Source organism: Biomphalaria glabrata, chromosome 12, assembly GCF_947242115.1.
Source record: "Biomphalaria glabrata chromosome 12, xgBioGlab47.1, whole genome shotgun sequence".
Classification (NCBI taxonomy): Eukaryota; Metazoa; Mollusca; class Gastropoda; family Planorbidae; genus Biomphalaria; species Biomphalaria glabrata.
In genome coordinates, this window is record NC_074722.1 from 27429102 (window position 1) to 27445314 (window position 16213).

A 16213-nucleotide genomic window follows, 5' to 3' on the forward strand; every position below is an offset into this window, starting at 1 on the left:
TATTTACATCTACATCTCTCGTTAAGTATCATTTCGATATCAAACAAAATAATTATTCACCAACAATTAATTAACTAATTGTTTTTTTTTTATTGATTCATATCTTGTAATGTTCAATGAATAATTGTGAAAAAAGTTGAAACTTGATTTGAGAATGGGGAATTGGAGAAAAAAAAATGTTCAAACTTTTTACCGGACAGACAGAGTTGAATAAGTTTTGTAAAAAGGATTTTTAACTTTTAATACATTTTTTACCAGTTCATTATTTTTTAGCTTACTTAGCGAATTATTTTTGTCAGTCTAAGTCTTAACTTCTGTTAAGGGACAATTTAAGTTTCAATATCACTGCCTGGTATGGCAATCTGAGCATTAAAAATAAAAATAAACTTTACAGAATCCTCAATGCTGCTGGCAAAATCATTGGCAAAAAACTAACCCCATTTGGGCAGTTGTTTGAGACAAACATCTATAAAAAAGCTAACAAGATCCTCGAAATAAAGAATCACCCTTTGTGTCAGGATTTTGTGATTTTACCATCACAAAAGAGATACAAGACACCGATAGCAAAGACAAACAGACACAAACACTCTTTTGTTCCCCTGGCAATCAAATCATTAAATAAGAACAATCTGGTATAAACTTTGTCACATGTAAATTATGAGTGAGTCTGGTGTGAATGTACACTTTGGTTTCTTATAGTTATAATTTTTTTTGTTTGGTGTAATACACAAATTGTAAGACAAATTTCCTTACGGATAATAAAGATTATTATTATTATTATTATTATTATTATTATTATTATAATGACAACTGAGCTTTGTCTGAGGTCATCTTATCTTGATAAAAAATTGACCACACTTTGATTACATCTTGACCAAATTTTGATCACATCTTGACCAAATTTTGATCACATTTGGACCACACTTTGATCACATCCTCATCATACATTGACCCCCCCCCCACCTTGACCATACTTTGATCACATCTTGACCACACCTTGATAACATCTTTGAACATACATAGACCACATTTTGAACATACTTTGATCACACGGTTTGATCACATCATAACCACACTTTGTTAACATCTTGACCACAACCTGATCACTTTTGACCACTTCTTGACCACACATTGACCAGTGATTTTATTGTGCCTATTTCATTCCTTTCTAGCTCGCGAAAAAGGGAGCATGGCCAACGTACAAGACGTAATGACGGGTAGCTATTGTCACAAAACTACCTTGTGGACTTTTAGTTTCTTCATTGTGACCTTGTGGAGAAGATGTTCGTACAGTCGCTAAATAAAATGATGGCTTAGAAAGCACCTAGAGCAGTGTTTCCCAAACTGCGTTCCACGAGACCTTATTAGGTGTTCCACGGGGCATTAATAGGTGTTCCACGGGGCATTAATAGGTGTTCCACGGGGCATTAATATGTGTTCCACAGGGCATTAATAGGTGTTCCACGGGGCATTAATATGTGTTCCACGGGGCATTAATATGTGTTCCACGGGGCATTAATAGGTGTTCCACGGGGCATTAATATGTGTTCCACGGGGCATTAATATGTGTTCCACGAGGCATTAATAGGTGTTCCACGGGGCATTAATAGGTGTTCCACGGGGCATTAATAGGTGTTTCACGGGGCATTAATAAATAACCTCTCTAAAAAAATAAACAAAGTGTTCCGCTAAATACTCAGAATGTGCGAAGTGTTCAGTTAGAGAAAAAGTTTGGGAAGCACTGACCTAGAGAAAAGAAAAACGCCAAAGGAAATGACCCTGTAGTAGCCTACGTGAATACATTGAGAGTCCCCGAAGTAACAGCGCATATTTTCAGCTGAGCTAACTGTATTGATCCCTTACCATAGCGGTAGGCCTGGGGTTGACACTGAGAGGCGGGAAGGGGGAAGGGTCCTACCAACAGCAGAGTTCAAATTGTGACAAACACAGTGCATTGTGTGCTGCCGTCTCTAGGCATGTTTGATTAACTCCTGAACGACTATACTATCTTTATTTTGCCTTCTTTTTTTTTTTTTTTATTCGCTCAAGTCCGTGCGTTCCGTAGTACTTTTTTAAAATAAAATCTTGCCGAAACACATATACCTTTATTCAAGGGCAGGATGGGTGTTAAGATCTTTTCTGACATAAGCAATACAGCTCACATAGTGTCTGCCATTTGTATCTGTCCTGTTTTAGTACAGTTCCCCTTTCAGACCTTGTGATCTATGGGGCAGATGATGTAAAGGTCGTCTGTTTCTTTTGCCCGCGGTTAACGAGAGTGTCATGTGGCCAGTATAATGACCTACCGCCTTTACTTTTCCCCTACTAATGTCAAGTAACCATTAGAGCTGGGTGGACTAAGAGACACCCTAAAGATCCCGAAAGTAAAAATCTCAGTCTTCACCAGGATTTTAACCCAGGGCCTCTGGTTCGGAAACCAAGCGCTTTACCACTCAGCCACCGCGCCTCCCTCACAATATTATACAGCTTGATAATGCATGGAAAACTTTTAGGATCTTATGCAGTGCAAGGTAGGCCTTACTGTCATTCCAAGCGGCCCATTCGACTGCGGCTCCAACAGCCCGTTGGATGCCCACCCACTGGGGCATTTGCTCAAATTCCCACAGGATCAGTCCGATACTTACCTTTACACAACGCAAACAAAAGTAGGGACCCGCGTGCCACAAACATACAGCATCTCCAATTCATGCAAATATACGTTTGCCTCTTAGGTCAATAATGTTCAAAGTTCATTTTAGTTCAATAGTCAAAGTTCATTTAGTTCCATAGTCAAAGTTCATTTTAGTTCAATAGTCAAAGTTCATTTTAGTTCAATAGTCAAAGTTCATTTTAGTTCAATAGTCTATGTTCATTTTAGTTCAATAGTCAAAGTTCATTTTAGTTCAATAGTCAAAGTTCATTTTAATAATAATAATATAATAATAATAATCTGTATTCTCCGTAAGGAAATTTGTCTTACAATTTGTGCATTACATCAAACAAAACATTATAACAATAATTTAAACTACTGTTTAATAGTCAAAGTTCATTTAGTTCAACAAAGTTCACTTTAGTCGAAGTTCACAGTCGAACTAAAAAATGAAATGGCTAAATTTTAGGGGAAAAAACGGAATCCTGTTGGTGGACCCTTTTTACAAGCTTATATCAACTCACTCTGTATGATAACAAATGAATATTCACATTTGACTAGAGTAACACCCTTAGTAAAATCACTAAATTTAGAAATTCTTCAGGACAGAAGACTCAAAAGTAAAGTAGCAATCATACATAAAACACTGAACAATAATCTTCAAATACAGAAACAAAATTAAATAATATACTCTGAAAGACACAAAGATAAAGGCACATTCCTCGTCCCATATGCTAGGACAAATTTGTACAAATACTCCTTCTTCCCTAGTGCTATTAGAGCATGGAATGGGTTGCCTGAGCTAGCCAGGAAAACCAGTGACTTGGTACAATTTAAGTCATTGGTTAATTTGCATGACTAAATGCATGACGCGTAGGACGTAATGATCTTCTGTATTATATAAGAAGATATACAACTTTTGAATGTTATTTCTCCCACTTCCCATTCTCGGATCGAATTCAAACTTTGCACAATTATTTATTGTGGAAGAGAACAATAAATTTACTTAAATATTGGAAATTAATAAATTTTGTTTGATATCGAAAAGGGAATATAATTCTTACAGTATTTAGATATATGGCTGTAAACATGGAGTTATTCCCCGTATTTAATTTTTTATTTTTTGTTAAGTATTTTTTTTAATTTTCTTGTTTTAATTGTTTATTTGATATGCTAAAAACCAAATCTTTAATCGTAAATAAGATACAAACAATTTTTTAAGATATCTTTTTCTTTTAAAGAAACTATTATCTCTAACTAGTCGAAATGTTAAAGTATATCATTTGATATGACTAAAAAAAAATCAAGCCAAAATCACGACATCTTAAGCAGCGCTCAAGTACAAGAACAGACACTTTTACGACTTCATCCAACGTGTACTGTACACTCTCGTAAACCTTTTGTTTTCGCCTAGGGCTAGGAGTAAATTATGGAGATGAAAGGGAGACGTCGACACCGTTGTGTTTTACATCAGGAGGATTTAGACAAATAACTATTACAACAATACCCCCGTCTTATTAGATCGCCTTGGAGCAGGTAAAATTAGAAAAGGTTCACACCAGTTCAAGTTTGTAGGGCAGGTGAATTCCTGCCCATTTTGGTGATCTGGACAACGGTTTAGAAAACAAAATGTTGCTCGGCTACCATGTCACATTTCCAAACATTTTGTGACATTGTTTTGGTCGTTAGGCAAGTTTGCTTGGTCTCTGATTCACTGGCAGGCGGTGTCAAGATTGTTTGAGTTTGTTTTTTTTTTTTTTTTTTGTTCTCGTTATGGCTGGCCTTCTTTTTTTTTTTTTTGTTGACGATTTCTCTGATCTCCTGGTGATTTCTTGTTTCTTGTTCACGCCCAAAAGGGAAATAGCCGCTTTTAGTTTAGTTTTGTGTGGTCAATCTGTCCTTTCGTCTGTCAGTCTCATTTAAATCCCAAAAACTAGAACAGATACTAAAAATCCGATATCGGGATATTTTAGATCTTTCAAAGTTCTGACGTAAAGGGCTACTTTTTTCTTTTCTTAACAGGAAAACTTTAATTTTTTAAATAAACTATGAAAGTAGTGTGCTTTTTTTTTGTTAACTACACCATTTTTACAAGTATTCAGTATAATAGTAAAAATAAAAAAAGATAGGAAAGAGTATATTAGTAAGAAATGTGATTTCTCTGTATAATAAAAAAAAACACGATATCAAACGTTTTGTTTTTTACTATAAATAATGTTATAAAATATTTAAATTACTAATTTCTTTTCTGTTATACAAGCTACTTATATTTTAAATAAAATGTTTACTTTTGTTTTAAAAGATAGTTGAATTAGTATCTATGTAGGTCGCATGAGATTTATAACAAAAATGAATAAGCAGACTATGAGCAGCACAAAAAAAAAGTGCAATGTACCTCGTATATTTAGACAGTGAACCAAAGGGCAAAGTTTCTTCCTTGGGGACTTGAATGAAAGATTGACCCTTTAGAAAAACAACTATTAGATAATCATTCAAGGGCTTCGGTTAGGCCAGGTTTAAATTGAACCATTCCTACATTCATATGAATATTAACAATGGAGCAAGATTCACATTTAGCCCGCATGGGGAACGACCGCATGCCAAAGACGATCTCCTTCTGGGAGCTTACAGGAGCACGGCGTTACAGAGATGCCCCCCCCCCCCCAATAGAGGAAAGTAGCTGGCAGCAGATGGCCTCTGAAAGAGACATTCTGAAAGCTTTCCAAAAGCCGCCGGACACTTTTTTGAGAAATAAATATAACCCCCAGCGGACAACGGCTATGTCTGCACCAGGTGTGGAAAAAAAAATATACAGGTCTCAACTGGGTTTGCATTGTCTTGTGAAACACTGCACTCATCCTTCATCTACGGAATTGAATATATTTCCATCATTAATAACAAATAATAACATTAATAAATCTACGTATCCTATGGTATCATGGCGTTAGTCGAACTAACAAACTTATAACTGGCAACCCTTTCGACACGCACACTGTACACGTCTCTTCTTTTTTGTATCGACGGAGATAGGGTTGTAGTTGTTGATAGGGTTGTAGTTGTTGATAGGGTTGTAGTTGTTGATAGGATTGTAGTTGTTGATAGTTTGCAGTTCATAGTTTCTGATATTCATGCTGAAAACACTGAAATCTGCCTTTTTACCTGTCTAGGTGGAACACTTTGGAGCTGATTCTGGGTTTGTGTTTCCACATAAACTTACTTTGTAAAAATGATTTCTTTTTCGTAAAAAAAAAATGGTTATTTAATACTTTTTTTTCTTTGCACTTTAATTTTCTATACCAGGCCCAACTAATCCAGCACAAAATAACTAACCATCTTTAAACTCGACCAAACAAGCCTCGGACTATACAACTTACAATCTTTCATTTCTTCCCTTCAAGTCAGTCCCGTTCAAGATGGTCCGGATGAATGAATAGTCGATCTTAATGATATGCAGTCTCCTTTTCATTCATAAACTGACGTCACACGCTGTTTTATCATCCATTCGCTCCCATTCCACTCCAACACTTAAGTATCAGAACCGCCCACTTTCACTCAGCGAGCTTTTTTGTATCCCATCTCTCCAAGCCGTTTATTTGTGTCTCTCTAACAGAAGATTTTTGAGTTCATTTATATCAAGAAAAAAATGTGTTGAAACCCATTGCTACGTAATTTTGTTGATAATGATCTAATCTATTCCAGCTAGATACAACAAGTTAGAGTGTATATGTTTTTCACGTTATTTTTCCAATCCCCAGCATTTGCCCCTTTTTCGATGTAAACAAAACCGAATTTAATGAAATTAAAACAAGGTTTTGTGGCCTTTAAATCACTGTTTGGGCCCCAACGACATAGCTATTAGCCTGCCACGTTGTGTGTGTGTGGTGTGTGTGTTTTGTGGTGTGTGTGTGTGACTAAGTCTTTGTACACGTTCGTCCAGTCTGTTATCTCGCTTGCCACGTTCAACGAGCTCTGCTTATCTTGAGAGACTAATTTGACTAACTCGCCAGAACTATGTATAACTTTTTTTTTCTCTCTCTCTCTCTATTTTCCAGTGGGTCAGATTATGCTGTCATGTTCTAGCCGCACTACTTAATCATATATTTCTGGGGGGGGGGGGGGGGGGGGGGAGATTAAATGCCGAAAGATAAATTAATAAACAATTTGATATAGGCCTATAATTACACGTTGTTTCTCTTTCACAGAATGTATAGATCTACATAAAAGATAACCTCTCCTAAATTATGGACTTTTTAATGCAAAGACTCCGAGTAAATTATTTAGAACTAATTAAGCCAAAAACAATAATGTCAATTTGTAAACATCTCGAGAGACCCATTGATAAAAATATAGTCCTGTGCACTAATTGCTAATTTATTTCTGATGGTTTCTGAAAGTCTATAACTTTCAATTATTCAAACCGGTAAAAAAAAATCTTTACTTAACAATAACAAGAAAAACATACAAAAATACTTTTTAAAAGCAAAGCTTCTATTAAGTGTAATTGTAGCAATTCAAGTCGTTAAATTTTTTAAATTCATTATAAAAAGCGATCACGTTAACATTAACACAAATACCCACTTCTTTCCACCCCACCCCCCTTTTTTTCATCAACTGGTCCAGATAAGTGATAGGGTCATAGCGTATTGAGAAACCTAAAAGCATGAAATTGCGCTAAACAAAAACTATTAATAAAAAAAAATTCTAATCGCACAGATGTATTGTTGTTGGTCTAGAATCTAGATAGACTAGATCTGTTTCAAATTTAATGACATGACTGATCCAAACTTTTGATACAATAACGCTTAATTTAAAGCGTAAGACGTAATCGTTGTTTTTTTTTTTTTTTGTAAGTATCTAACATCTGTATTTGATAAGAAAAGAAGATATAAACTTTGTGTTTTTTTAAGTACTTATACTATATATTTTTGTTTCAAAGCAACTAGATGAATGGAGAGCTGTCTTCCTTTTACATACCCAGGCTCTTCAGTGTTGTTTCTCTAAGATATCTTAAATTTCCTTCCAAGTGATTTCAGTGGCGCTAAGGATGGGTGCGGACTTTCGGACTACGAGTGACGGAAGCCGCCCCTGTCTCGGCACCAACATGTCATATTTCAGTAATATGCTGAATACAAGTACAAGAAAACCGCCATTTTTATTTCGCTGCAACCCCAGCGCCCTCTTGCATTCCCCCACTCGGCGTTCTCTCGCACCCCATCGAGCTCTAGCGCCGCTACTGATTATAAAGTTCGACAATTTGCCACTGTATGAAAAAGTAGGGCGCCTACTGCTTATTTTGAGTTTTTATTTTAAAACATCCTTTTACTATCACTTATAACTTTAAACTTTGGTATTTGTTGCTTCTCTATCAGTTTATTTTAATTTTTGTTTGTTTTTATACTGTGACGTACCGGTACTAAAACAGGCCTAGTTATTTATAAGCGAAGCGTGCAGACGTCAACCTCTTCTAAAAGCGTATAAACACGTCAGCATTCAACGTTGAAAATAGTTGCGAGTTATCTAACTTACTTACAATCTTACCGCTAGGTGTAAACATTTATGTTTTCATCTTTGACATCAAAACACTCTTTAATAAAACTTGAAGTAGAAATAGTATGACCTTTGACCCGAGGCTACGTTTAGGCTCGGCAACCAAATTCATCCCATCCTAGAGTTGTCTTTATTGAGAAGGTTAACATGTAGAAGGGAGCAAAACACGATATTGCAAGCAAATCTGTTTTAAATTGAAGAAAGTTTTGTCAAGTACATCGCTCCCTTAAATGTGCTATTTGAGATTGTCATATTTGTTGGCTAGCCACGTCCCAAAAGATTATTTACTAGCAGTTCACCCGTCTCTTGTTTGGTATAGTAGAAGTAGTGTAATGAATAGGTAGCGTCATCTCTTCATAATGTTGTTCCTGATTGCGTCTATCACCAATTACTTCACCAGCGTGTTTCTTAGTACAAAGTTTATTTTTATAGCACTTCTACTATATATGGGCTATATAAATGCTATTATTATGACTTGTTATACGAAAATCACAATTACACTGCCCACATAGTGGAGATTTTCACGATTAGCTTAATAATGTCGAGGATGCTAAGTTAATCATCACTGTTGCCACCATAATAAAATAGAATTGAGCTATAATTTTAACAATATCTCATTGCGTTGCAGTTTATCCACACGGCTACTCTCTTTTTATTTTCTTACCGCTAGTAAGTTGCCCATTTGGTTTTAACTACGTTTTCAATCATAAAATGAATATCTAATGCTTCCTACATAGTGAAATGTTTTGTTTTACAAACGGAAGAACGTGTATGATTCTACGGTGCTTTCAAGTGCAGAGAGAAAGTATCAACAACCTCTGAAATGCTTAGCTTAGCAACACTTTATTTTGTACACCGGATACACCAAAAAATTAGCAGGTTTTTTTTTCTTCTGACATATATAAAAATCTCCAATACTCTCAAGCACATCAGGACCAACAGATCATTCTGTGGTGGTATTATAATTCCTAAAGATTTGGACCAAGTGATAAGAAAGTGGCAAGGCTCTGATGAAAACGTTAACATTAAAGACGTGTTCACTTTAATTCGTCTGCCTGTTTGAATTTATAATTTCAGTTCTTTTTTTTTTTTTTTAACTCCATAGCGCCCTAAGCTTGAAGCAGATTTGAAATCTCCAGTTAAAATTGAGTTTCAATCTTCTGAACTGGTGTACTCTACCAACATGGTTGTGGCGCCAGAGAAAGTGGCGGAGACTGTGGCAGTAGTGCCACGACCTGGCTACGAGGAGACTTCAGTCTTTAGTTTGTTGGAAGTGTCCGATCATAGGTAAGTATGTCTGCTTAGTTCTTTAACTCCTTTTCGGGCTCGTATCTACCTTAGTCTGTTAGGCTGTATTAGACGATTGAGCAATATTTTGTTTTCTATGTTTCAGACGTCATAAAGAGGAAGTCACATTTCAGCCAGTTCTGCATCCTGTCAGATACGCCGATACCGCCTATGTCTATCTCAACAGTACTAAAAAGCGCTTTGTCAGCAGGACCTTCTACGAGGCTAGGATTAGACCACGTAGTTTCTCAGACACCACGTACACATTTCCCAAGACAGCTGACCACTTCTACGTCAGCTATCTGGACGTCCACAATCACGAGAACAGGAAGTGGTACAAAACGAGCGTGGAAGTCAAGGCCAGGAAGTTCACAACCGAGCACATCTTGCGACCTCCTGGCAGCACTCGTACAGATTTCTTGACCAAGACTGTCGTCCATTCGTCCACACATCCGAGTCAGAGAGGATCTGGCTTAGGTCTCGATCATATCCCTAGCGGGGCTTCGTTTAACACATCTAACGAAGTCTACGTGAATGGGGCGAAATTTCAAGAGGAGTATGACCCGGGGGCTTCACAGATATACATCCCCAAATCTCTGAAAAGATCACTCGGTGAGCATTCATTGCTCAATGGGGACATAAAGCTTCAATTTGGAAAGAAAACTCTGGACTTTAATATGAATGATCCTTTGTTGGACTTTTCGGATGTCTAACGAATTAAAACTTTGTAACAAACAATGTGCTATAACTTATTGTGTAAATAAACTTTTAGATTAGCTTTAGACAACAAGAAACATGCATTTTACCCTTTTAACTGCCGCAATATTCTTACAGAAGTTACGCTTGCATTGCCATTTTTTTAAATATTAGTCAATTCAAACCCGGTCTCTAAGGGAATAGATTAGCATAGAGATTTTTTACAATTTGCTTAGCCTCGCTTCGGTCAGAGGTAACAAGCTAATCAAGGGAATAACAGATGGTCTGTGGTCAAGAAAGCCTGTGACTTAAGAAATTGCTAATACGAATTCTAAAACTATACTTTTTAAAGGGGGCGTGTGTAAAAGTCAAACATAACATGAACTTAATAGAAGTTATGTTTTATATAAATAACTATACATAATTATGACATATTATTTTTACATAATGATTATAATAGACGTGATAAAGCAATTCTTGTGTTTGAGTGATGTATATGTTTCTAGTGAGTTTCATACTTACTGAAGACTGTGTCATTTTATGTTAGGTGAAATGTCAAATACCTGGATACGAGTGCAATTGGCCGAAGATGATGTCTCCCTAAGTTTCTAATTCCTTTCGTTGGTCAGCCTTACTTTGGATGTGTAGCACGACATGTGGTCATTTTGTCTTCATCGCCTTTGTTCATTCAAGAAAGACATTTATTTTTTTCGATTTTTCGCAGTCAAAAGATTTCCACAAAAAGGAATGGGGGGAAAAACCGAAAATCTCAATGGATCGCAAGAGCTACCTTGGCATGCAGAACCTCGTCAATAGCTGCACAATCTCGTTATCTTTTAGCTTTACCGAAATAGATCTATACATTAATTACATTTCATACATTTAGTCATTAATGATTTTGTTAAATTCCTTTTCTAGTATATTCTATGTTGTTGAGTCGAATCTTTTGTGTATATATTTTTATTTAATTTTTTAAATGTCGATATCTCAATATATTTTTTAAGTCCCCCAGGGCTATTAGATAGCTGTGCAAATTTGTATATAGGCCTGTAGGGAAAGTCAAAACTGGCTTTTTTTTAAATTTTATTTCTGTATCTATTGTGATGTATACTAACGCTGTGTATGCTATAAACACGTAAGGTTTTGTGATATCATGAGAGAATGGCTAACAAAATAAAAAAGTCTTTTGAAAATTGCAAAGATAATTGCGTATTTAGTTATTATAATCAGTGTGTTTATGAATAAAGAACTGTCATTAATGAATGAAGGGAATTAACCCATTGAAGTGTCTTACCAGTTGTTTACATCAAAGATTAAGACTTGAAAACAAGAACAATTATCTTTTCTTCCTCTCACTTCCGAACTGCCTTCTTTTTTTTTTCCCTCATTGAAATTCTATTGTTATAAACTTGTATTTTTGTATGTATGTATGTAAATACATGAAATGAATTTACCACGTGTTTTATTGAACAGTTATGTGCTTTTACTAATTGTTTTCACTTTGTTTGATAGATAGTCCTATACTACATCTCTCATTCTATCATATGGCTACTTTGTTTTGCTTTAAACGAATCTCGAGACGAGGATCCTAGCTATGGAACAAAGATAGTACAGAAGGATCGTAAGTATGACAACATCCGCATCACAAATGAAGAGATTAAAACAGGATTCATACAGCAGTTACACTCCACGATGACGAAAGAATTGCACCAACCATTTCACATAGACTAATGTTGTTTATTTGGTTTCACTAATTTGCTAACGCATAGTCAAAGACCGAAAAGTAACGAATGGAATTTTTTGTTCGTTGATAAACGTTGTACATTAGAAACAGTGATCGATACATTTAAACATGACATGTAACAAAATTTAATAATAGGAGCACTAAAGCTGCCTAGTCGTGTGGTTTGCGCGCTGGACTGTCGTTCAGATTTATTGATGGTCCCGGGTTCAAACCCTGCCCGCTCCCATCCCCCGTCGTCCTTTGGGAGGTTTGGACTAGGAAGTAGATTATCTTCAACTCTGAAGGAACATCCGAAACATGTAAAACAAACAAATCATTTTTAGGTACCATCTACTCCCAATAACTTTGGTACCTTAGTGCTGCTATTATTATAAATATGTTACATGTCATGTTTACTCATTGTTTTAGTAATAAAATAAAAACTCCAATTATGTTTCATTAGTTTGATATATACATGTAACAATGTAACAACTGCTGTTATCGATTATATCTTTCACACTTATTAACGGTGTTAAAAAATGACATCATTATATAGTGTTTGTAAACTCAGTAGGCATTGTATACTCTTAAAAACTCAATGGCTTTATTGGCTTCAAGTATTATTGAAGTAGATATCTTTCAGAGACGCTGGAGATGGATAGGTCACACCCTTTGCAAGCCTGCATCCAACACAACAAAGGAAGCCCTAACCTGGAGAAAGAGAGAACGGCACAGGAATACAAGGCGCCGCGATCTGGAAACAGATGGGCAAGACATGGGGACAGCTGGAGAGACTCGCCCAAAACCGAGATGCCTGGAGGAACTGGTTGGTGACCAATGCACCAGTAGGGACCACAGGCAGAGATGATATATAATGAGATGATTATTGACCACAGAAGATAATGTATGCGCTTAATATGAACTCACCGGAAGATATTTCTAATTTGAAAGAGACATTAACCATTAAAAGAATTGTTAATGTGATACGTAAGCCAAAACTTTCCCTTGTTTTTCTTCTTCTACACTGTTCACTCTCTACTCTTTTTTCTTTCTTCTCCATCTCTTTCATTTCTCTCTTCTCTACACCCCTTCATCCTCCCACCCTCTATTTCTCCTTTAAGCTACCGGCTACTTTTCTATCCTTTACTGAAGTCAGAAAATTAGCTCCAAGTTCGTGGCTCGTATCGACACCAGCAATCGATGTCCTTGGTCTTGTCAAGAATTCCAATCAATATCGTACAAAGTAATCGATACGCTCATCAGCAACCATGAACTAATCAGATCTGCTCCTTCCACATTCCAATTATAGGCTCTATGCGACTGGCAAATTCAACAGGAGAGTATACAGTATTTGCACACAATTAGTAAAGAATTTAAAAGCGATGGTAAGACAACATCAAAGAATGGACATGCATGTCATTGAGTGAAATTCTATCCAAGGCCAAAGACTGAGAGAAATGGAGAAAGACGGTCAACAGATCGTGTGAGGTGCCCTGCGGTTTAACAGACTAAGGAATAGGTGAAGGATATTCTTATTAATAGTAAGCTGTGACACAGTGTGAGGATCCTGTCTATAGCTAGAAAGAATATCTTAAACCTTTTTTAAGTAATTTGGTTGTTTGCAGTTTTTTTTAGCAACGCTTTACGTCGATGGTGGTTGTAGAATAGTGAGTGTAGCATTTAGGAGTGATTCATCAGATGAATAATCAAATGTTCTGCTGCAAAGATGGCATCAGACCCAGCCTTATGCATCGGGGAACTAGACAGCCGATTAGGGCCTTTGATTGGTTGGCGGGGGGGCAGGGGGGCTTGCACAGGACTAAAAATTAGATGAAAACTTGCGAGACTTGGATCAGATCTCAAACATAATAGAGTTTGAGTTTTGAGTTTAGGCACATCGGCACAATTTAGGCTATGTCGTGCCCGTCAAACCTAGTAGAGCACTATGACTCTATGTTTACTAGTCTAACTCTGACTCAACTACGGAAATTGCGATATAGGAATTTCAACTATTTCACGATCTAGATATAGGTCTAGACACAGATATGTTTTTAATAAATTGTGTAATTATATATATATTTTTTTGTCATTTAGAGCCACAAAATTCATTTCACCTAGGGCCCCCTCCAATTACATAAGGCCGGCCCTGGTGACATGTCCTGGGAGAGCAGCAGGTGTGAGGAGTTTAGCTAGTGAAAGGTACAACAACACCCCGACAGTGGTTACTGCTTATAGGAAACGCATGATATTGTTACGAATCTCACTATCCAGGCTCTCTGCAAACAGCACCATACATCACCAACTTAAAGAACTTGACAACTCAGGGCTCCAGAGTAACGTAACACTTTAATAGTTGAATAAATAACAGCCAATACTGTACAATTGGCAACACGTACACTGTACAAATATCTCTCCGATAACACCGTACCGCCCTATCAACTCTTGCACTGGCCTCTCCGTCTCGTCCCGGGCTTGCACTGGGTTCAACAGTTCAGGACTGACTTCACACACTTGGGCTCATTGTGTCGGACTCGATCACAGACCAAGATTAAGACGTCAGTCGTCTCAACTGTACTCGATAGTACTCCGCACTGAACCGTCGTGATGCTCCGTACAGAACCACACCGCTGAACTGTGCTGTAGTCGACCGGACTGTAGTGAACCGGGCTCTCAACCCCTGCCGTGAACCTTGCTGTATTGAGCCCCTTTTCTCAACCGTCTTGACTGCGACACCTCCGCTCTTATATAGGGTCCCTACTGGCCTTCTCGAACCGGACAGAACGTCGCTCGACGTTTCTAGGTGGTCAGATGACTACAACTCTCGTGACGCCCCTGAGCTCTGTTCACGATGGCGATCCTTCCCGAACCGTCCTATTGACACTCGACTCGGCTGACCGTCGTAGCTCGTCACGGTTGACCGCTCGTCTAGTGCTGGCCTGGGGCGATTTGCGTCGGCTGACTACATACACACACCACTACCCCCATCTGTGCCACCACCAGGTTTATAACAATATCCAGGTGGTTACTGATTTACTTAATATTATGACACTGAGAGAGTCGTTGCTGACTTACAGAAAATGTATGACATCCATATATTTCGTAAAAATACTAATTATTTTCCCATTAATATTATATTCATATAATTGATGGATGAAAGAGACAATAACTTCTCATGAGAAGTCAATTAACTTTTGTGATCCCTTGTAACTCGTTGGACATGAAGAAAGGGAAGTAAATGTCTAAATAACAAGTTAATAGTGGTTAATGCCCTTCGACCATTTGTGAAATTTTAAAAGCCTTTTCAAGAATATGAATTAAATCTCATAAATCTAGAATCTAGACAATGTCCATGTATGGGAATATTTGTTCCATGTATTAACTTTTTCACAATATCTTGAACAAAGAAAAGCGCTGTTAACACCAGCGATCGATGATGTGAATTATGATACATAGGCGACATCTAAAGAAAAGTTTAGCCTGCATTTTTATTTCTTTTTTAATCTAATTATAAAATTGTAAATAAAATACAAACCTATGCCGAAAATGCCCGAATATATTATCTTTCAACAGTTTTGTGAAACAAATAAAGAAAAAAGTGTTAGACTTGTTGTAAACTGGAGTTCGTTGGATTTCGAAAGGGGGTTGTTTTTTTAAGCTCTTAAACACAATTTTTTTTTTTTTTTTGAAACAGGAAGATTCAACGGTTGGCTGTGACTTAAAGCAGGCTAAAAAATTGTTTTAAATGGTAGGTATCTAACGCAAATGAATTAAACCAACCCCCGACTGCTAGGAAAGAAATGCGCTTTAATTAATTATATAAGATTTTCTTTTATCGAGATATTAAATCTATTTTACAATCTCACATTGCTTGTTTGTTGACAAATGAATTACTGCCTAAGTACACCGATATCTAAGCCATTCACATAACAATGCTCTATAAAGAAATGACGATTCTCCTCTAGGATGTTAACAAAAATAAAAAGATTTAATATAAATGACAATTATTAAATATCTGTTAATGGTGTTCAAATTGAGTTGCAGGAAAAAATTTGATTTACAAAATTATGCCTTCAGTAAAAAGAAAGTTGGCATAGGAGGTACAACAGAGATGTGGCTGCATTTGAATGTTTCAGTAAAATTCTCAACTTGTGGCCAAAATTGGAATTATGTTTTAGCTTTTCCTTCAATATACATGGTAAACCTTAATGAATAAGCAAAGAAATAGACTGGATGTAGCCACTAGAAGAGAACTTTGCCTTTTTTTTCCTAATTTAAAGCTTGAAGTGTCTAATATTGTCAGACTGCGGGAG

The 16213-nt window shown here is 36.7% G+C and overlaps 1 protein-coding gene across 1 annotated transcript in view; it reads left to right on the plus strand.

The window, feature by feature from the left end:
* Positions 1 to 11634, plus strand: part of LOC106073135 (uncharacterized) — a 40378-nt gene extending 28744 nt beyond the window's left edge. Inside the window, exons 2-3 of the mRNA XM_056006279.1 lie at positions 9303 to 9484; positions 9591 to 11634. Of these exons, the coding sequence (XP_055862254.1) occupies positions 9303 to 9484; positions 9591 to 10197 (789 nt within the window). The 3' untranslated portion in view covers positions 10198 to 11634. The remainder of the gene's footprint in view (positions 1 to 9302; positions 9485 to 9590) is intronic.
* The last annotated feature ends 4579 nt before the right edge of the window (positions 11635 to 16213 follow it).